The 22055-nt window shown below is 39.4% G+C and overlaps 1 protein-coding gene across 1 annotated transcript in view; it reads right to left on the bottom strand.

Moving 5' to 3' along the window:
• Positions 1 to 22055, bottom strand: part of kcnt1a (potassium sodium-activated channel subfamily T member 1a) — a 37316-nt gene that overhangs the window by 6113 nt on the left and 9148 nt on the right. The window contains exons 3-19 of the mRNA XM_080874560.1: positions 20958 to 21105; positions 19511 to 19558; positions 19176 to 19224; positions 18456 to 18515; positions 18090 to 18164; positions 16378 to 16461; positions 15579 to 15673; positions 14218 to 14398; positions 13976 to 14140; positions 13713 to 13849; positions 7625 to 7688; positions 7392 to 7500; positions 5727 to 5835; positions 4523 to 4672; positions 1790 to 2019; positions 1493 to 1709; positions 79 to 184 (exon numbers count right to left, since the gene is read on the bottom strand). Of these exons, the coding sequence (XP_080730686.1) occupies positions 79 to 184; positions 1493 to 1709; positions 1790 to 2019; positions 4523 to 4672; positions 5727 to 5835; positions 7392 to 7500; positions 7625 to 7688; positions 13713 to 13849; positions 13976 to 14140; positions 14218 to 14398; positions 15579 to 15673; positions 16378 to 16461; positions 18090 to 18164; positions 18456 to 18515; positions 19176 to 19224; positions 19511 to 19558; positions 20958 to 21105 (2027 nt within the window). The remainder of the gene's footprint in view (positions 1 to 78; positions 185 to 1492; positions 1710 to 1789; positions 2020 to 4522; positions 4673 to 5726; positions 5836 to 7391; positions 7501 to 7624; positions 7689 to 13712; positions 13850 to 13975; positions 14141 to 14217; positions 14399 to 15578; positions 15674 to 16377; positions 16462 to 18089; positions 18165 to 18455; positions 18516 to 19175; positions 19225 to 19510; positions 19559 to 20957; positions 21106 to 22055) is intronic.

Genomic DNA, 22055 nt, shown 5'->3' with positions numbered 1-22055 from the left:
GACAGAGAGAGGAGAGAGGGAGTGATTGAGGCAGTAAGTAATTTGAGTGACTAAGTTGAAGGAACATCGACTGCCCACCTGGTCCAGACGTAGGCAGCAAAACGGGGCTTTTTCAGCCAACAGATGGCAAAGGGTGGGCGAGCTCCCAATGTACGGAGAGTTAGGGGGATAACCTTTCACATACCTGGCAACGAATCCAAAAAGCATGAACGACACATTTCATAAACCATACAGGACTTTCCTTTCCTTTATTTTTTAATAAAAACACCCAAACTGGCCTCTGTTACTTGGAGAGAAAAAAGGAAATATGTACAGCACATTAGCACGGGCCACTACAGAAATCTAACAGGTAAGAAACATTGTTTGTTTGTTTGAGGGTTGTTGTTTTTTTGCATAATATATAGGCGGATACTACAAAACAGTGAAGAAAATAGTTGTATTAAACATTAAGTTTGTCTTAATTTGCACATGGATGTATGCCTGGTATTCAGAATGCTGGCATATATTAAATGTGTATTTTATGTCACCATGGCTGAAGTTCATGTTGTTCTTGTTCAAGTTGAACAAGAACAACATGAACCCATGCCAGCATGCTAAAGTTCATGTTGTGAACTTAAACAAGAATGCAAACTTAAAGCAAAAATACAAGATTACAAAAAATTATGTTCTATCTGAGAAAAATTTAAGCCTAATAAATAACGAGTAATCATACTCGCTAATAATACTCCCTGCTGTTTTTTTTTAAATCAGTTTCTTTAGGTGTGGTTTCTGCTCGGTCTCCTTGTAAATAGGTTTAAGAATAGACTGTATATAATAGATGGAAGTCGCTACCATCTAAAACTGTGTCATATTTTACAAAACAAACATCAGTGACAGTGACTAAGACCATAATATTACAAAGTTGTTAACTGAAGTTATAAATAAAATGAGCAATGGGCTCGTAGACTTCAATACCTTTTAATTGTGAAGCCAGATATTTTGAACCTTGCTGTTCAGTAAAAACAACGTAGATTCAAAAAAGATACATAAACACTATGAACACAGAGGCTATGTCCATCTTTTAGATACAGTTAATGGCTTTAACGTGCATTTTCACAGCAAGAGAGTCCTGGTTTTGAATCCAGTTACCATCTGCCACCTTTTTGTGTGTGTTTTTATGTCCTCCCTGTCAGCTGGTAATTCTCAAAGATGTGAGAGTGAATGGCTGGCTCTCTGAGAACAACATGAACTTCAGCCATGGTGACATAAAATACACATTTAATACCTGCCAGCATTCTGAATACAAGGCATACATCCATGTGCAAATTAAGACAATCTTAATGTTTAATACAACTATGTTTGTCTGGCAGGGTGTGACCTGCCTTTCCCTCTATGAGAGCTGGTTTAGACTCCAGTCTTCCCACTACCCCGAACTGGACAAGAAGTTAAGAAAATAGACTGGTGGTATTAAACTGTGTGTGTTTACACATGCACAGAAAACCAGAATCCTTACTCTGTAGATGAGTGGCCTTTTTCATCTGTGAAGACCGAGTCATCTTCTGATTGGTCACTTAGCAGGTCACATGGCAAGATTGAGGCAGAGTCTGCTAATTCCTGAACCGGAGCAATGCTCGGCCTACGACTTCCAGTTCCATTTACTGTAGGTGGGACCAGTTTACCTACTGGGGCATCAGGAGGGGTTGTATTCTGAAGATCCATGGCAACCGTACCTGTAAATACATCCATTCTGGTTCATATGAATCTCAGTCCTAAGTTTGATCGAACGTGATCAGTTTGTTTTCTTTCTCACCCATGCTGGCAATGATGCTGTGGACAGGAAGCTGTGAAGGCCCATCAAAGAGTCCCCCAGCAGGACCACCCTTCTTCTCCTCCTGGTTGAAGATGAAGGCTGAGTTTTCCTCCTTGGTGATGTTGATGTAGTAGCATGTGTCTGTAGAAGCCATGATGTGGCGCGGCCCAGGGTTTAACAGGATGCTCTTGTTGTCTTCCCTCTTTATACCAATCAGACAAACACCATACCTGGGGATCACATACCTGCCGTTAGACTAAAGCGCCTGAACGACCTGCTTGATGGAAGACTGAGGACAAAAGAAAAAGAGCAGTTCTACTCGTAAGTTTAAAGACTAGATTTTCAGATTGGATGAGCACAGAAACTTCAAATTAAAACTGAAAATTCAGTAGTAAGTCTTTTAATTGCTTAAAAGCTATTAAGAGCTTTAATAAGATTTGCAACCTTAAAGCATATTTATTGGTGTTTCTGCTCATTCTTTCTCATCTAAACAGATATATCTTATCAGAGATGTCATCAAAGAGGTATAAGTTTGAGGTATTATTAGCTAATTATATTTTACAGCATGAAAAAAAGAAAAACTTTAATTTGCATCTTAATGAGAGCTCCAAGATTAATAATTAACCTCCATGCATATTAAATGTACTTGTTATTCCTATATCAAATAAATTTTCATTATAGCACTTTGCTAAAATTATACAAAACAGGTGTTAAGAAATACTGAGCTTTCCTTGATAACTGATACAATCCCACAAAAGATCTTCTGACTGATATTGTTTTGCAGCTAGTTCAGTTGCTAATATGATATGCCGTTCTCTCTTAGAACCCGATGAATAGTAGATTTTAGTTTGAACACAACACTAATACCACTCCCTGATGGCAGGACTCTTCCAGCAGGACAAAGCGACTACTAGACTGTACATGAAAGACATGGGAACACAAGAAAACCCCCAAAGTGGAGCTTCTTACGTCCTATTTTGATGGAGCATCAGTATGATTCTTATGTCATGTCCAAACACAGCCACATGCTCCTTATCCAGGGGTTGAAGGAGGTTGGAACAATCCAGAATGGCATCTACAGTTAACGAGTTGTTACATCTGAGTGGTAGTTGCACAAAATACTGTCAAGCAACATCTGTTTTTACGAGCTGCATTGTGGTTCTCCTTTTAACTGATGCCACTGAGGGAGTTAAGTCAACAGATGACCCCGCCTGCATGTATCCTTTTTTTCATTTCATCCCTGCAATGCGCTCATGGTTCAGATAAGAAGTTGTGTTTGTGGTACTTGGTAAGTGGAGTAATTTTTTAAAAGTAGCACATAATTTCAAATTGAATGTTTCAGTCCATTTTACTAAAAAAGATAGTAAGAGCAGGTTAGACTGGGTAGTTTTTCAGTGATGTTGTTTAGTGTACAGTGATGAACTGTGTTAATTTAATTTAGTGTAATTTTACTTTATTTAGAAAGTGGGGCAATACACATTAATGAACATTTTAACAAATGTAAATATGAGAAGAGGAGTGGACAACAGAGGACAATACAGAGAACAATAACGGAAACACATCAATTATATTGCACAAACCCCAGTATTACACATGCCCTGACTGTCGGGTTATTGCACTGACCCATTACATTAATAGTTGTTTCCCTTTTTGTAATACACTAACTCTTTTTCACGTCTAATGTAAAGCATGATTAATTAAACATGATCACATGTTTGTGCGTCCCTCAGCCACCCTTTTAAGTGACTCTTAAAGATACAAAGACTTGTACTTTCCCTGACAGTGGAAGACTATTCCAGAAGCTCACTCCTTGATACGACAGAGCATTCTGTGAAAAGGTGGTCCGTCTAAATGCCCATTCACAATCACCTCTCACAGTGGCTCGAGTCAGTCGAGACCCGACAACACTGCTAGACTTTTGTTTAATAAGATCACTCATTGGTGGAGGTGCCAGACCATGTATAACTTTGTATATTAGACAGACAGGTGCTGAACTGGTGCAGGGCAGACTGTGGTATCTTTGGTCACTGCTAAATTAGGTTGTGTGTAGCACCAGAGACAGTGTAACAGAGAGACATGAGACACAATTCTAAATTGAAAATTATGGAACATTATTGGACGGAAAGAAGAAGCCCCTAAAGTCTTATGTGTGTGCAAAGCCAGCATAATTTTAGGCAGCCTTCATCAGATATAACTGAATATACTGGACATGAAGTTTTTAGGTCTCATTAACCTTTGAAATGAAATTAATTTAGATAAAGCTTCAAATTCATTCTAACTATTTAATCTTGAATAGTTTTTAAACTTTAAACTCTGCCCTATGCAGAACAGTTGTTTGATGGGTCTTAAAGCTGCTGATAGGTGGATTTAGATACCTTTGGACAGAGACAAGCTAACGGCTCTACTTATTTCCGGTTTTCAAGCCATGATTAGCTAACTGATTGATGCTAGTAGCTTTATTTGCAAAGGACGGATATAAGGATGATATGAACTTCCTTTTATAATTCTAGGCAAGACAGTATTTGGCACAGCTTTTTCTTCAAACAAGAGCAGAAGTGTTATTTAAACATGCATGAAATTAAAACCAGTGTTTTTGTAGTCTGCGGCACACAGAATATGACTTTCACCAGAAAAGCACTGCTGAAGCACTTAATGCTGTGTAACACTAAGCTAAACAGACAAGCAAACATTTTAATCTCTGAGGGAGATGCGTTTGCTTACAAAGCTACTCACTTCTTGTGAGCATGAAAGGAGGCATATGTGAAGCTTTTGCCATTGTACTCTCCAAAGAACTTGCTGTCACACACTTTGATGTGGTAGACCTCGTTGCCGGAGCAACATCCATACATCCTCTGCCATTGCTCCGGGGATTGCTGTCCTTCTCTGGAATCATTCAGAGGAAATACAGACGGATGGGTAAATTTAACACGTAAACCTATTCAGTCTATTCAGCATCAGTGATAATCATCAGTTGTGAAAGAAAAACTCTCTTCTTTGCTGCACACCTACCTCTAGACCCTTGGGGTCTCAAAAGTCTCCTGACGAAAGCAGGCAGCTTAATTTATCTGTGTCAGTCAGGCAGTTTTGTGCTAATATGCCCTTTGTAATGACTTCCGGTTATTACTGTAATTGTTCAAGTGCTTTGATGGAGTTTAATGGGCTGTGAGAGATGCTCAGAACAACCCCAAGGTGGTGGTTTACAGACTTGCTTCTTAGTAGTTATTAATATTTGCATAAGAAGACATGTAAATTGGATTTCTCACTCTAACTTTCATATTTCTGAGTAAAAGGAAAAATAACTTGCTCGTGACGATTGGTAACTCCTGATCCCCTTTTATTTCCCACTGCAGCGCCATGATGAGCTGCATGTCACTAAAACCTAGCGTTTCACACAAAACGCCCACACAAGCGAAGGAAACATGCAGAATGAAATACGGTACGTTCAGGTACATATTGTTACACTTGTGTGGAAAATGTCTGCAATTTTAAAAAATTTAGAATAGAAAATACACAAGCTTTTTTTTTTCTGAAGGGTTGACAGGAACACAGCAAGCACTAACTAAAGCCTATTTATTCTTCATTAATGCTGTTTCCCTTGAGCACTGAAATCAGCTTTTAAGCGAGATCTGTTTGCATGCTGTGAAAAAATCATTTTCCACTGGAGTGCTTTTCATACGGCGCTACAAAGGAAACACATGCTAAAAAAATCAATCTCGGTGGCGGCTGTTCTCTCTTTTGGTGCACTCTCTCCTACATCCTGCTGAGCTTCACAATGAGCTGGGACTTTTGTCTTTGGCTTGGCTTTCTCACCTCTCTGTGGCAGCTCCATGGGTCCTATTTATGCATCAGCAGACATGAAAATGTGAAGAAATTTGAACTTTGCAGTCTCACTAAGGAGTAATCAAACAGCCTGAGGAGGTTTTGTAGAAGAACTGACCGTCCACGGGAAGTGTGTACAAGGAGTGTAACCAAAGTGGAGGTGGCAGGACAAACACAGTTGAGAGCCAGCATGGCGTACTTGAACTCTTCCTCGCAAACAACATGATCTGAAAATGAAGAAAATAGTTGATCAGCAGAGCTGGCCGAGAACTACTCACAGTACTCTACAACTTGCACTAATGTTATAATGGGGTGATTATATTATGTGTCACTGTACAAAGTTGTATCAGCCCCATCATCACTGCAAAGGCAAGTATATGATAAGGCTTAGCCAAGGTCATGTGTGCATTTACTTGTGTGCACAATCAGAGCTGTCTTACAGATTTGTATTTGTTAACAAATACACTTAACTCCCCAAATTCTTGCTAAATCACAATCTCATTAATTTTTACAGTACATGCTGGTGTTATGGGGAGTTACACATTTATGCCGAGCTAAGCTAATCAACTCTTGGTTTTCGCCTGACATTTAAACCTGAAATAGCTAACTGTATGGGCAGTTGTTAGGTGTAAAAGAACAAACTGGAAGGTTTATAAATGTCTGATTACCACAGACTGAACAAAAGCTACTGGTAAATAGACTCACTGGCCATTTCATTATGTACACCTAGCTAGTACTCGGTTGGACCTCTTTTTTCTGAAGTACTCAGAACACCCATCTGGCACCAGCAACCATGTCATGTTCAAAGTCACTTAAATCAGCTTTCTTCTCCATTCTGATGCTCACTTTGAACTTCAGCACGTCGCTTTAACCAAACATGCCCCCTGAGCCAGGGCGACCGTGGCTCAGGGGGTTGGGAATCGCATCTCTAACCGGAAGGTTGCCGGTTCGATCCCTGGGCTCTCTGTCCTGGTCGTTGTGTCCTTGGGCAAGACACTTTACCCTACTTGCCTACTGGTGTTGGCCAGAGGGGCCGATGGCGCGATATGGCAGCCTCGCTTCTGTCAGTCTGCCCCAGGGCAGCTGTGGCTACAACTGTAGCTTGCCTCCACCAGTGTATGAATGTGAGAGTGAATGAATAGTGGTATTGTAAAGTGCTTTGGGTGCCTTGAAAAGCGCTATATAAATCCAATCCATTATTATTATCCACTAAGTTGCTGCCATGTGATTGATTAGCTGCTTGTGCTAACGAGATGTTGAACAGGTATACCAAATAAAGTGACCAATGAGTGTATATGAAGGGAAAGAAGTGGGCTGTAAAATAATTCCCCATTTGCTTTTTTTATGGGCAAAAAAATAATTTCTGTTGTTTTGTCTGAGCACACCACCACAGTGCATTTTAAACCACACAATCAAGCTTTGATTTAAAGTTCAGACTTTAATTCAAGGGGTGAATAAAAGGGTTTAATAAAAGTGTTGCACTAGCTGTTTAGGAATTACAGCCATTTTTATATATAGTTCCTATTTAGCCAGATGTCCAAAGGTCATTGGACTGATAAACAGTTTCATGGTCAGGTGAGGCCTCTCCCCTCATTATTCCATATCAAATAAAGCGGATAAAAACTCTCAGCTTCAGTCGACCTTAACTGTTTACATTTAAATCCACCATGATGATGTACAGAGGCAAAATTACAAAACAACTGTGTCATTGTCCAAAAAGTTACTGACTTGACTGAACATGTATTTGCGTGATTGCTTCATTATTTCATTTAGAAACTCTCACCTGCAAATTTAACATGGAACTTATTTTCAGGTTTGAGTATCTGGACATATAGGGGACAATTTGGAGCAAAGTCTTTCACTGCCCAAGCTCTCAGGATGGTCTGATGGTCCTGAGGGGGGAAACAACAAAAATTATGCAGCTGTCTCTGTGACAGACAGCATTAATTTCTGAAAACTCATAAATCAGAATTACAGCACAGTTCATAATTTGTCATTTGTTATTTTTTGTCTTACTGCAGCCATGCGATCCACCTCGTTACGGCTGCTCAATATGAAACAAGCCTCTGCATCATCCATTCTGCAGAATTGTGACAAAATTGACAAATTATTAAATGTCATGTTACACAAAAAAACAAAACAGCGGCAGAGAAAATACAACCCACAAAAGACAAAGCTGAAATGATAATAGTGAGGCGAGACAACAACAATCTTTGATTGAATTTTCAGATTAGCATTGCTCGCTTGCAGGCAGACAAAACAAGCTGAAATAATATATACTGTATACTGAAGGTGCTGAGAATATGGAACTGATTTTGCATATGATTAACAGAGCCAAGAGAGTGCAGAATGCAAAACAAAGTGTGGGAGGATTTGAAACAGTGCCAGATGCAGAATATAAGCTCTACACGCCCAGTCCTCGACTTCTAATTGCTCTGTCAGAAACCTGCCAAATGTATACAGTGAATTTACACAATCCATTACATCAATGTAATTTTGATTTGAATAAAGTTAGGACATGCCGTATGGTACAGCTGTACAGTCAGCACAGGACTGAGAAGTGCCAGGGTGTGTTTATGTTTACAGTTATTAATTATTATTATTAATTATTAATAAAATGTTTTCAAAGATGGCAGCTATGGTGGGGGATCCCCTGAATTTGCTCTCTAATTCTTATGTTTCTTTACTTTTAATGGAGGAAAACACATTACATAAAAGTTGCAGATTGATATGCATAATTTTAACTGAAATAAATAATTGAACCTATTCAACCTGTCTATAAAATCAGTTTTATCCATTCCCACTTCTCCACCACCACGCAAAACCAAATAGCTGCCGAAGAAGATCAAGCATAAGACTGTAGAACTGCACAAGGCTAGAATGGACTACAAGACGACAACAAGGTTGGTGAGAAGGTAACAACTGTTGATGTGATTTAGAAATGGAAAAATATATATATATATAACTTCTCTTCCTCCCCTCACAATAACAGGAGACCTGTTTTCCTTCCCTCATCCCCAACTGGTCGCGGCAGATGGCCCCGCCCCTCCTTCCAACTGTCAGCAAAGCGCTTGCTCATAGGGGATTATATGATTGTTAGGGTTTTCTCTGTTTTCCTGGTATTATTGCGGAGTCTTTAACTTATAATATAAAGTACCTTGAGGCAACTGTTGTTTAATTTGGCGCTATATAAATAAAACTGAACTGAAGTCACCACTGGTAACACACTATGCTGTGATAAACTGAAATCTTGCAGTGCCTGCAAGGTCCCCCTGCCAAAGAAGGCACACGTACAGACCTGTCTTAAGTTTGCCAGTGAACATCTAAATGATCCAGAGAGAGCGCTGTGGTCACATGAAACCAAAATCAAGCTCTTCAGCATCAACTCGGACTTTGAAGAAAGATTAATACTAAGTATGACCCAAAGTCATCCTCACAGTCAAGCACAGAGTTGGAAAAATAATTTGGGGCTGTTTTTCCATGACCTTGACCCAAAACATACTGCCAAGGTAACAGAGGCGTGGCTAAAGAAGAAGCACATTAAGTTCATATAGTGGCCTAGCCAGTCTCCAGACTTCAATCCTATAGAAAATCTGTGGAGGCAGCTGAAGCTTTGAGTTGCCAAACAGCAGCCAACAAACATAAAGGAGAGAGTTTCTGGAAGGAGGAGCGGAACAAAATCCCTCCTGTCTGCAACTACAAGAAACATCTTGCTGTCGCTGTTGCAAACAAGGGTACCAAGTACTAAGTTATGTTTTGCTTGAGGATCGAATACTTATTTCACTCAATCATATGCAAATCAGTTTCTAACTTCTGTGTAATGTATTTTTTCTGGATTTTGTTTGATATTCTCTCTATTAAAATTCAAATGAAACTACCATAAAAATCAAAGACTTTTTTTGAGGTAAGCAAACTTACAAATTAAGCAAAGCACCAGATAATTATTCCTTTATATCCTTTACTTTACAGGGAGTGCAGAATTATTAGGCAAATGAGTATTTTGTCCACATCATCCTCTTCATGCATGTTGTCTTACTCCAAGCTGTATAGGCTCGAAAGCCTACTACCAATTAAGCATATTAGGTGATGTGCATCTCTGTAATGAGAAGGGGTGTGGTCTAATGACATCAACACCCTATATCAGGTGTGCATAATTATTAGGCAACGTCCTTTCCTTTGGCAAAATGGGTCAAAAGAAGGACTTGACAGGCTCAGAAAAGTCAAAAATAGTGAGATATCTTGCAGAGGGATGCAGCAGTCTCAAAATTGCAAAGCTTCTGAAGCGTGATCATCGAACAATCAAGCGTTTCATTCAAAATAGTCGACAGGGTCGCAAGAAGCGTGTGGAAAAACCAAGGCGCAAAATAACTGCCCATGAACTGAGAAAAGTCAAGCGTGCAGCTGCCAAGATGCCACTTGCCACCAGTTTGGCCATATTTCAGAGCTGCAACATCACTGGAGTGCCCAAAAGCACAAGGTGTGCAATACTCAGAGACATGGCCAAGGTAAGAAAGGCTGAAAGACGACCACCACTGAACAAGACACACAAGCTGAAACGTCAAGACTGGGCCAAGAAATATCTCAAGACTGGTTTTTCTAAGGTTTTATGGACTGATGAAATGAGAGTGAGTCTTGATGGGCCAGATGGATGGGCCCGTGGCTGGATTGGTAAAGGGCAGAGAGCTCCAGTCCGACTCAGACGCCAGCAAGGTGGAGGTGGAGTACTGGTTTGGGCTGGTATCATCAAAGATGAGCTTGTGGGGCCTTTTCGGGTTGAGGATGGAGTCAAGCTCAACTCCCAGTCCTACTGCCAGTTTCTGGAAGACACCTTCTTCAAGCAGTGGTACAGGAAGAAGTCTGCATCCTTCAAGAAAAACATGATTTTCATGCAGGACAATGCTCCATCACACGCGTCCAAGTACTCCACAGCGTGGCTGGCAAGAAAGGGTATAAAAGAAGAAAAAATAATGACATGGCCACCTTGTTCACCTGATCTGAACCCCATTGAGAACCTGTGGTCCATCATCAAATGTGAGATTTACAAGGAGGGAAAACAGTACACCTCTCTGAACAGTGTCTGGGAGGCTGTGGTTGCTGCTGCACGCAATGTTGATGGTGAACAGATCAAAACACTGACAGAATCCATGGATGGCAGGCTTTTGAGTGTCCTTGCAAAGAAAGGTGGCTATATTGGTCGCTGATTTGTTTTTGTTTTGTTTTTGAATGTCAGAAATGTATATTTGTGAATGTGGAGATGTTATATTGGTTTCACTGGTAAAAATAAATGATTGAAATGGGTATATATTTGTTTTTTGTTAAGTTGCCTAATAATTATGCACAGTAATAGTCACCTGCACACACAGATATCCCCCTAAAATAGCTAAAACTAAAAACAAACTAAAAACTACTTCCAAAAACATTCAGCTTTGATATTAATGAGATTTTTGGGTTCATTGAGAACATGGTTGTTGTTCAATAATAAAATTATTCCTCAAAAATACAACTTGCCTAATAATTCTGCACTCCCTGTATATCTGGGCTGTTCCTGGTGTGGTTCTGTCTATTGAACACCTTCATCTTTATCACCTTTGTCACAACTTCACTGAAAGAATCCCTGTGAAGTTTTTCAAACAGCCGTACATAAATCAAGACTGTATACGATTACCACAAATATGCAAACTAACTGTAATGCGCTGTACAAAATTCCTGGATTTATCGCTTAAGCTTGGCTGCAGCTCTGCATACTGGATATTTGTCAAATTGGACTTGTATGAGAGGTACGACATAAATAAAATTCAACTGAGTCATAGATGTCATTATGGCTACAAAAATAAACCTGACTTGACATACAGATTGACAACAAGTTTTTATGCCTTTCATCATTGTTACAATGTTCCATAGTCTCCCTCATGAATCTTTCACAACTCCAAAGTATCAGAAGAATGTGAGACAGATTATGTTGCCTTTCTTCAGAAGAGCAGTCCCTCTATCGGTTCACTTTCAAAAGGAATGAGTATAGCTTGAATGAATAATTACAGTGTTGTCTGAGTATGAGGCCAAACAATAGCTCTGACAAGCCTATTTACTAAGAAAAGAAGAAGAGAATATCAGGGTAATATTAAGGATTGGTAGGACAATAGTCTTTTAAGTCCTACTGACAGTTTGCAAGAATTATCAGTACCTTTCCCAGAATGTGAAATATGAACTTTTGGGAGCCACTGTAGATGATTTAATTGGAAACAAATGAGGTGCAGATGTCAGATGATAAAAGGAATCCATAAAACTGTCTTTATGAATATGACACCAGTACATTATTATATTTTTAACATAACCAATCAACAGGAAACCAAGAAAGACAAACAAACTGAAAAAAACAGCACACAGAGCTATTTGACTGAGAAAAAGGGGGAAAAAGACAATTTCAACAAAGGTCAGTCTTGAAACCATTTCATTTTTCAACTTTCTCTTTCAATATCTATGTTATTCTTTGTAATGGGAAGTTTGACATTTATCTTAACATCTTAACTACGCATTTGATCCAAGCTGTATTTCCATTTGTTCATTTTCATTCTAGTAGCATTCTTTTGAAGTCAAGCACAAATACTTTGGGGCCCAATTGAATTTATTTAGAAATAAAATTCTCACATCACTCTGACCTCTTCTCAAAATGTTTTCTCCCTTGCCAAACACAGTGAAGCAAACACAATAAAACAGTATTTTATTATGACTATGTTTACACTTACACTTAACCACTTATAGTGGGTTTCTAAGGACTGCATTAACTAATAATATGGGCTTCAACAGCTCAACTCCCATCCTCTCCCCTCCCAATATTCATTCTGTGCTTTAATACTATTCTGCGAACTCAGTAAAGATTACACAATGATTGTAAAATTTTATATAATAAAGCAATTTTTAGTCTCCCACAAAATGAGCACCAACATGGCGCATTTCAGTAAATGATGGACAGTGTTCCAAACTTTTACCACGTCCCTAATCAATGTTATTGACTGCAATTTTCCTTCATTTCATTGATGTTTGTTGGCATTTGTGTCAGAAGCAGCTGTGTAGCAGGCAGAAGATGGATGCAAAAAGCAGGACTTGGAAGACAATGGGTAAACTTAAAAGCGGCTAAAATGCTAAACTTACACCAAGTACAAAATAATGCAAGTTAAAAACAAGAAAACCAAAACTTCTAGTATTCAAGGGAAATATAGAACTAGGAAAAATACAACAAAGGACAAAAAGGAGACTGAGGCTTTATATACAAACACAGGATAACATGGAAACAGGCAACAGGTGGGAAAACAGCTGAAACTAATTACAGATAATGAAAGAGGGGAAGCAGAATTGAATACAAAACACAAGAGACAAGAGGTTCCCAAAATAAAAGACCAGGACTAAGGAGACAATAAACTAACAGTGTGGGGAAAACAAGAGGGACATGAAACCATAACACCAAAAGAAAGTGCACCAGGCGTAAGGAAATAATAAACAAGATTGTAGATTTGTCTGGAGATCTTGGTCCTGTTGCACGACCCAGTTTGAGCCCAAGTTTTAGCTGTTGGACAGATGGCCTCACATTTGGTCTCATCTGTGCAAAGGGCATTGTTTCAGAAGTCGTGTGGTTCAGATGCAACTTGGCAAACCCGCTGTGCTATGCTGTGCTGTTATGTCGCTTTCTCCCTTCCAAACAAGCCAGACTTGTTCAGTCTTTTTCTCATTGTACTGTCATAAACCTTTACATTTAACATACTAGCTGAAGCCTGTAAAGTCTGAGATGTAGCTCTGGGGTCCAGTTTCTCTGAGAATTGCACAGTGTGACTCCTGAGGCTGTTGCATTGTTTTAATTGTGTTAAGATTAGCAAACTGACAAAATTTTGTAGAGGTGTTCTAACTTGCTGATGATCAGTTAATCAAGTACATTTGATTAGCAGGGCTAAGTGTTACTTACCCTCTTAATTCCTATTGGAAGCGGGAAGGGTGTGATTAGTTTCTAACAGGACTGCAAACAGTCCTGTGAAGAGTCTCTTTTTTTCACAGGATTATATATTGGAAAAAGTCACAGTTAAAGTATAATCTAGTTATAGGAACTGTAACTTACTTGGCTCTAAGCAGATCCTGATCTTTGAGGACAGACCCTTGCAGATAGATGACTCTTTGAGACCACAGAGGGATCTGCAGCACCCTTCGCACCTGGAGGTCCATTTCAGTTGGGCACAGGATCACCACATAGTAATCCTTGAAGATTATGTAAGAACCACATCAGTATCTCAAAAGAGGAATTTCTATGTAAATGGAGACACACCATGTCAGTCATTATCACTTGTAAGTAAACCTCGAGCACGTGTATGTAACGGTCGTTACCTGCAGTCGTGGATGAGCGTAGAATTCATTGAGAAAGTCCATGAGCAGGTCTATTTTGAGTGCGCTGACACACAGCACAACATGTTTCTCTGTCTGTGCTCTGTGGCGGCTGTAATTCCCCCCAGACTTCTGTCTCTCCATCCACAGGTAGATCAGCTCTTCAAACTGACAAGCAGCACGCGATGCAGAGGTCACACGAGGAAATGTAAACGGATCCAAAGATTATTTCAGTATCTTTGTACCTGAAGAGGCAGCACCACCAGGGCCACGCAGATCATGATGACTACCAGTAACTGGGAAGGCCATATGCGGGGAGTCACATCTCCGAAGCCCACAGTGGAGAAGGTGACAATGCAGAAGTAGAACGAAGTGAAGAGGGAGAGATTTTTGCCTGCTCGTTCCAGGTGCTGAATCCCACACGTGCTGTATACAAACAAATACGAAGTCAGCATATACAGCTACAGCATGTAGGTTGGTTATGAACCTGGACATAGAGGCCACAAGGAATAGATAAATAAATATGCTGTATTAACAACTAAAAGGTTTGTTTAAATATTAATAAAAAATAAACATTAAGCTTTTGTTTGTCATTTTGACTTCATAACTGATATTTTAATTCATTTTGAGCATTTCTCAGCTAGCAAAAATGGTTTGGATCACTCTTCACCGTTACAATTATACTTTAACCAGTAGTATAGAGTAGAAGAAATCAAAGCACAAAGCTGGTGGGTGCTTTTCAAAGTTTTCACTGTAAATTCTCTTCTTTTAAAGCTGTTGCATCAACCTCCACTGTATAATCTGAAAATGTCTAAGTTCCTGTACGGCTATATCACTGAAATGTGATCTCATACGCTTGTTTTGCACTCGGCTGCGGCAACGGTGTCACATTTACCAGGTCACAAAAAGCAAGAGTATACAGCAAGCTGAAATAACACAAAAACACGGTGGATGCCAGGAGATGTGACGTCAGCTGTCTCACTGTGATGGCATCAGCCACACATGGATAAATCAGTGGATTTGTTTACTTTATTGGTTTGTTTTGCAGTTTTCTTCATTAATATAATTATGATTATGATCTCAATTGCTAGTTTTGAATCATTTGTATAACATGATTTTCATATTTTTAATTTTATGGCCCCATTCAGAGTTAAATAAAGCAGGGTATATTTTGGAGTCCGCCTGCCTTGTGATTGGCAGGTCGCTACCATATGAGTGCACAGAGTCACTCGATTTCTCAGTCAGAGCCAACCATTGCTTGTCACCTCTGGTTTCCAAAAACCAAGACGCTGATGGTGAAAATGCTCAGCTCCAGGCTTCAAAACAACAGTTTATAAACAGCTCACATAATCATGGTTACATCTGTGTTTTACGTACTGTCTATGAGTTTAACTACCCTGCAGTGAACTAAACAGCACTGTCAAAGTTATGCTCCCATAATATTTGGAATTATCTGGATCACCATTTTTAGTATCGCTTAGTAATTATTAAAAATATAAATAAAAATCTGCACAGTTCTTTCACATTTTAGCAAACACAGACAGAAGCACAATATGTCACCACTCTGAACAGAATGGTTTTACAGTCCCTGTAGAGGCAGGCTCACCCAGTGAAGACGAGGCAGAGCAGGGTGCAGATCAGAATGAGGACCTGGTTAAACATGGCCGAGTTGGTCCTCTGGATCGCTCGATGGACATCGTTCTACCATAAACAACATACAGCAGTTATAGTTAAAAACCTATTCATTTTCTTCTGCTTATCAAATTCAGAGTTATAGGGGGAGGCTGAAGCCTATCACAGCTGTCACAGGACGAGGGTACACTGTTGTAGGGTTAATACACAGAGACAGATAATAGGTCACATCTAGAGTCAATTTAGGATCTCTAATTAATCCAACCCCATGCATGTTTTTTGGATTGTGGGAGGAAGCTGGAATACCTGGAGCAAACCCAAGCAGACACAGTGAAGGCATGCAATAGGACCAGTCTGGATTTGAACTAAGCTCCTGCCTGTTGTGAGGTGACAGTGAGTACTACCACTGGACCACTGTGTTTCCCAAGGATACAAATGCTTATAATCAGTGACACTGCGTCTACCCCTGTTCCATTTAATTGTGAATTCGTTTAGCGGTTGCAGATGCTTCTACTCTTGTATGCTCCCCACTGCAGTCTGCAGAGCAACATGATAAAATGCACACAGCACTGAAAATAATCCCTAATGAGCTCCCTCCTGTGTGCAGCACAAACAGAGCAGAACCAAAGAAGGATTTTTTGTTGTTACAGTGTGGATGTCGGGGAGTACGAAGGCCTTTATAAATCAGTGCAGTTAAAATGTCTGAAGTAAATCAATAAGCTGTTGAAAACTGGTCATTAATAGACAAAATTCAGTTAACTGCTTTGACTTACGATCATATTCTCCAAAGCACATTTGGCCAACCAGCAGTTGAGAAACACAGGAATGAAAATGTTCCTTATCGAGGGCCAGAAAATCTGAGGAGAGGTAGAAAACACTTCATTTCAGAGATTTCTCAAACAATAAAAATCTCACAGCAGTGGGTCATATGTCTGCAGCTTAAACGTGCTACCTGTGAAAATTAAAACTTTTAAGTATTATTGTGTAACGTTTTTATACCCAGAATCATTAAAGAGGAATACTCTGCACTGTCTTAGTCAGCTATGATGTTTGTAGTTCTATCTTCTCTGTCCATGTAGCTCAATCTGCACAAAATGTCAGTGTTACCTCTCTAGTACTTGTTGTAGTTGAGCATTTTCATATAAGAGCTAATCAAAGCAAGCATGCAGCATTAATTACAGCAAGGGCAATGATTTGAATGTTGATGACCCTCTTGTGACAGGCAGATGCACACTTGTCCTGCACATTGATGTAGTTTGGCACCAACAAACTAGTCCTTAATGAAACTTGTTTTATCTTTTAGAGTAGCAAGGCCAAGACTTCTTTAAAGAGACAATTCTGCTGAGCTTGAAATGATTATTTTTTTCTGGCCATCTGGCCACCACAAATCAAGGTGCCATCCATTAGAAAGTACACCCTCTTTAGATTCTATCTATCTTAATATAATATAAAAAACATTATCTTAAGAACAGATAAATACATTTGGAGTAACAACAACATGACAGTAAACCTAAGCAGAAGAGTGTGTAAAAAAATCCAGTACACCCTACCAATCGGACCTAAGAGGTTAAGTAGCAGCCAGGTGCTGATTAAGAGACCATCATTATGCGTGAGTACACCTAATGAGGGTATTACAGGAGCAGAAGTTTTTGCAGTTTGCTGGTCCAGAGCATTCAGTGTGCTTTAACACAATACGGAAGACGAAAGAACTCAGCAACTGATGAGAAGCAACTGCTGCTGCTCATCAATCTGGGAGGGAGTATTACGTCCATCATTTATACAATGCATACAATCCTTCATACAATGAGAATGATTCTTCAAAAGTGGAAAACATTCAAGATAGTAACCAATCTTCCCAGAGGTGGACATAGCATAACACCTTATACCAACTATCAAATCGTCACAGTAGAGGGGTGACGATTTGTTTATTTTGCAGCAACAGGTGCTGGGGACCTTGCAGTCTTAGAATCAACCACAAACTCCTCTGTATAGCAATAATTCCAGAGGCCACATGTTTAATGAGCTCAAGTAAAGCATCAAATCTATAACAAAGTTAAAAGGGAGTTTTTCCTTTCCACTTTTGCCAAAGTGCTTGCTCATAGGGGTCATATGATTGTTGGCTTTTTCTCTGTATGTATTATTGTAGGATCTACCTTACAATATAAAGCGCCTTGAGGCGACTGTTGTGTGATTTGGTGTTGTATAAATATATGGAATTGAACTGAATTGAATTAAAAGAGCTGTGCATAAATAAACTGCAAAACTCAGTGAACTGAAGCAATGTTGCAGAAGAGAGTGGGCTAAAATTCCTCCACATCAATGTGAGAGAGTGATATAATCATATAGAAAATGGTTGCTAACTATTAAAGTTATTGCTGCTAAAAGTGATTCCACAAGCTTCTGAATCATAGGATGTGCTTAATTTTTCATGGAGTGCTTCTGCATAATAAAGCACATTTCAGGGTTGTCATGGTAAAACTTTTACCGTAATGATGAAGGGAACTGTGTTGATCATCTCTAGAAGAAAGGACACCTGGAATATCTGCTCCCAAATGTTCCCCTAAAAGTAAAAACAGGCACAGACTTTTAACACTTTCATCTGTAAGCACACAAAAGACAGTGAGTCACTGCAGAGATTCATTGTTGTCTGTCACCCTGCAAAACCACTTATTCCTTCACCTCAGCCATATCCTGCAATTACTGTCTGTCTTTAATGTAGCCTTGACAAATGACTTGGTCTAATTGCACCACTTATGGATTGTCAATCTAGCACATTGTAAGTGATTAATTGTACAGAATGCATTAATCATGTTTGAAGCCAGAGTGCTTTTTTTAGCACACTCTGTCTTACCTTGTAACTCAGATACATTAGTAACATAGTCTCCAGGAAACTAATGATGGCCACAATCACCTGTGCAAAAACAGGATATAAGACATACTTAATTATTTACAACAGCGTTGTCACAAATAATCTTCTAAGAATGACGCTCACCATGTTTTCACATGACGATCAGACATTTATGGTTTGCATTAGACAGTCAAATATTTGGTCAACAGCACAATTGAAAGCAGAGATGGGATCACTCCAGTTGCAACACCTGTCAATATGTTGATGTTCTGACACACGACCCATGTAGTCACTGCTACACTGTTACCTGATCGTGTGAGTACACATGGGTCGGAGAACCCCCGTCTTTAAAAATCGGCCATCATTTTCAACTACACACCTGTAAAGTATCTTGAATCTTGCACGGTTGTGACGCTATGCTGTTGAAATCTGTCCACAGACAGACAGACAGACAGACAGACAGATATACAGAGAGACAGACAGACAGACAGATAAAGACCTGCCCGAGAACTCAAAATGGCTTTGTGGTAGTTCCACTTACAGAAGATGTTTCCAGGACAATTTGTCACAATGACACACACATGCACGCACACAGACACTCACAAGGTACAAACTGTACCAGCTGTGCCAATGAGGCCGGCAAACACACACACAAGTTTATGCAACTCAGTGAAAGTCATTGAAAGTTTTGCTTTATGTGCTCTTTCTTCTCTTGTGACTCACTTGAATGGCCCAGACAGGAAGCTTCCTATCCACCCAGAAGATCAACTCCCTGACAGAGAGAGCACACAACAGTGACAATTGTACTACATTTAACAACAAATTCCCTCCAAATCAAAGAAAAATTGTACATGATTGGTGTCTATACCATCAGTGACAACGTGAGATAAACAGAAGACCAAGCTGGCAGGGATCTCTTTACATAAATGTTGATAAAAAGGGAAAATCCGATAATGAAAACACTGATGGCCTGCCAGAATAACTAATAAGGTGAATGGAAGAAATGAGGTATCAGACCAAACAAAGAGCTGAAAGAAATCACACCTTTTGCTGCTTACCAGTTAATTTCTCTGTCCTGCACTGAACCGTTCCACTGACAGTCGACACTGTGGAGTAGTGATGATGGTAAGGGAGGAAGGCAGCAAAATAGCAGGAAGTGAAACATGAACATGGGAGGATTTCTGCAGCTGAACTAGATCGTAGACACGTCAGTTTATTAAAGCAAAGTATGAGTTCCTAAATCTTCATACTGAATTAAAATAGAATGCTAGATCTTTTCACACTTTTTAAAAATTTTAAAAACTTAAATATGAAACATACATTTATTTATTAATGATCATTTGATTTGTGTAAAAATTAAAGCACACAACAAGCCAATTAATCAAGTTAACCACCCAAAGGAGCTGGCCAGCTCCTCATAGATAACTGTATGGAAAAGAGAAAAGGCTTCCTGTTCTGTCCTATAAGCAAATCTTTGCTTTATCTATTGGTCCTATAAGACATATCTTCAGTCATCAAAGTTGAACCTTTGTTATATTTCTCATATAACAAAACGCTTTTATACTCACACCTACAGCCAATTTAGAATCACTGGAATTAGTATTAAACTGAAATGCCTGATGTTTGGACTGTGGGAGTAAGCCAAACTAATTCTGGGAGAAACCATGCAAGCACAAAGGGAACATGCAAAATCCACACAGAAAGGCCCCACACTGCTGGTGGAGTCAAGCCCAGGAGCTTCTTGTTCTGAGGTGACTATCTGTGGAATCAAACTCTGATTACCAGTTATTCATGGTCACAACAGCAGATAGATAAAGCACAGCAAAAAGTTGATGGGGCAGACACTGGAATGAGACATTACCTCTACAGATCACCACTGACTGGCCTAAAGTTATCTAGAGTCACTGAGAGGCGACTCTAGATGAACAGATGCAAACTGGGAGGTCTGCACTCGTTTGCGTGTAGCAGCTCTAGAATTGGCAGTTTTACACATAATATTTATTCAATTCATAATAATTTGGTTTTTAAAAAATGAGAAAGGGACCACTTTCATGAGTAAATCATAGTATGTGACATTTAGGTCTTATGATGCGTACAATAGATACAGTATCCTATATATAGTATCGCACATGAGCATGCTGTGTCATCTAAATGACACCAAAGGAGGCTGCTGTTGCTGTGATTACGCAGACTCCAGGGCTTCTAAATAGATATTATGATCCCGACCTGTGGAACAGTCCTCCTACATATAATATGCAGAGCAACCTTAACCAGTAACCTTATATTCAGTACTCAGTACTCGGCATTTTATTTGCAGTTTAGCTTCTTTTTTCACCTTTTTTTGTTGCTTTCCTTTAAAGAATTAATCAACTGCAATGGATGAATAACAAATCTTAACATTATAATTGTTTTTTTCATTTTTTGAGAGTGTTGTGATAACATTGCGTTAGAATGTGCTTGATAAAAATCCTCGACTTGACCTGAAAACCTTTATTTTAAACAAACCATTTGTTGTTGCCACTGGGAGCGTTTTGCTGTGCAGCGCTGTGGCTGGCGCCTGCGCTCTGAGCGGGGTTGTCTGTCATTACTCTGATGATGTACAGCAGACAGGTGAGCAGCTTCAGGGAAAAGTTGAACACACGAATCCTGAGGCCTGAAGGCAAAAGAAAATAAGATTTGTATAAATAAATCTTATTTGTAAGTAAGATTTATTGTGACAGTGTGTACATAGGCTTTCCTGTGTTTAAGTTTAAACTGTATTTAACACAGTGTCATTTCTTCAGAGTAAATCTCTGACAGGTAAGGAAAAAACATCTGGGATTCTCCACAGGTGTTCTCATACAATGGTGGAAATAATCATTTGATCCCGGGCTGAATTTGTAAGTTTGTCTCTAATTTTTAAAATATTTTTATAATTTTTATAGTTTTTTGGAGAGAGACAAAACATCAACCAAAAATCCAGAAAAAACAAATTACATGAATTATATCATTGATTTTCATGTCAGTGATTCTTAAGCAAAGTCTAACTTAATACTTGGGGGAGAAACTTTTGTTGGAAAGCACAGCGGCAATATGTTTCTTGTAGCTGGTCACCATGTTTCACACATCTCAGGGGGAATTTTAGCCCACTCCTCTTTACAGAAACTCTCTAAATCCTTTAGGTTTCGTGGTTGCTGCTTGGCAACTCAAAGGTTCAGCTCCATCCACAGATTTTCTCCAGGACTGAGATTTGGAGACTTGCTAAGCCACTCCATCACCTTAATTTGCTTCTTCTTTAATCACTCCTTTGTTGGCTCTGTGGTTTCTTTTAAGTCACTGTCATGCTGGAAGACCCATCTTCAGTGTTCTGGCTGAGAGAAGAGATTTTATGGTACACTGCCCAGTCCATTGCCCCATTAATCCGATGAAGGTGTCCATCATCGGATTGCCCCAAACAGCCCCAAAGCACAACGTTTCCACCTCTGTGCTTGACTGTGGGGATTGTGTTCTTTGGATCATATTATTATTAAATATTTCATTCAAAATAAGACACACAACTACAACGTGGGAAAAGACCCAGGGAAACCGAGTTGACGATAGAAACCCTGAAAACCACAAATTCCA

Source organism: Rhamphochromis sp. 'chilingali', assembly GCF_963969265.1.
Source record: "Rhamphochromis sp. 'chilingali' genome assembly, chromosome: 2".
Classification (NCBI taxonomy): Eukaryota; Metazoa; Chordata; class Actinopteri; order Cichliformes; family Cichlidae; genus Rhamphochromis; species Rhamphochromis sp. 'chilingali'.
The sequence above is the reverse complement of the archived record's forward strand: the minus strand, read 5'-3'. Positions and strand labels throughout refer to the sequence as shown.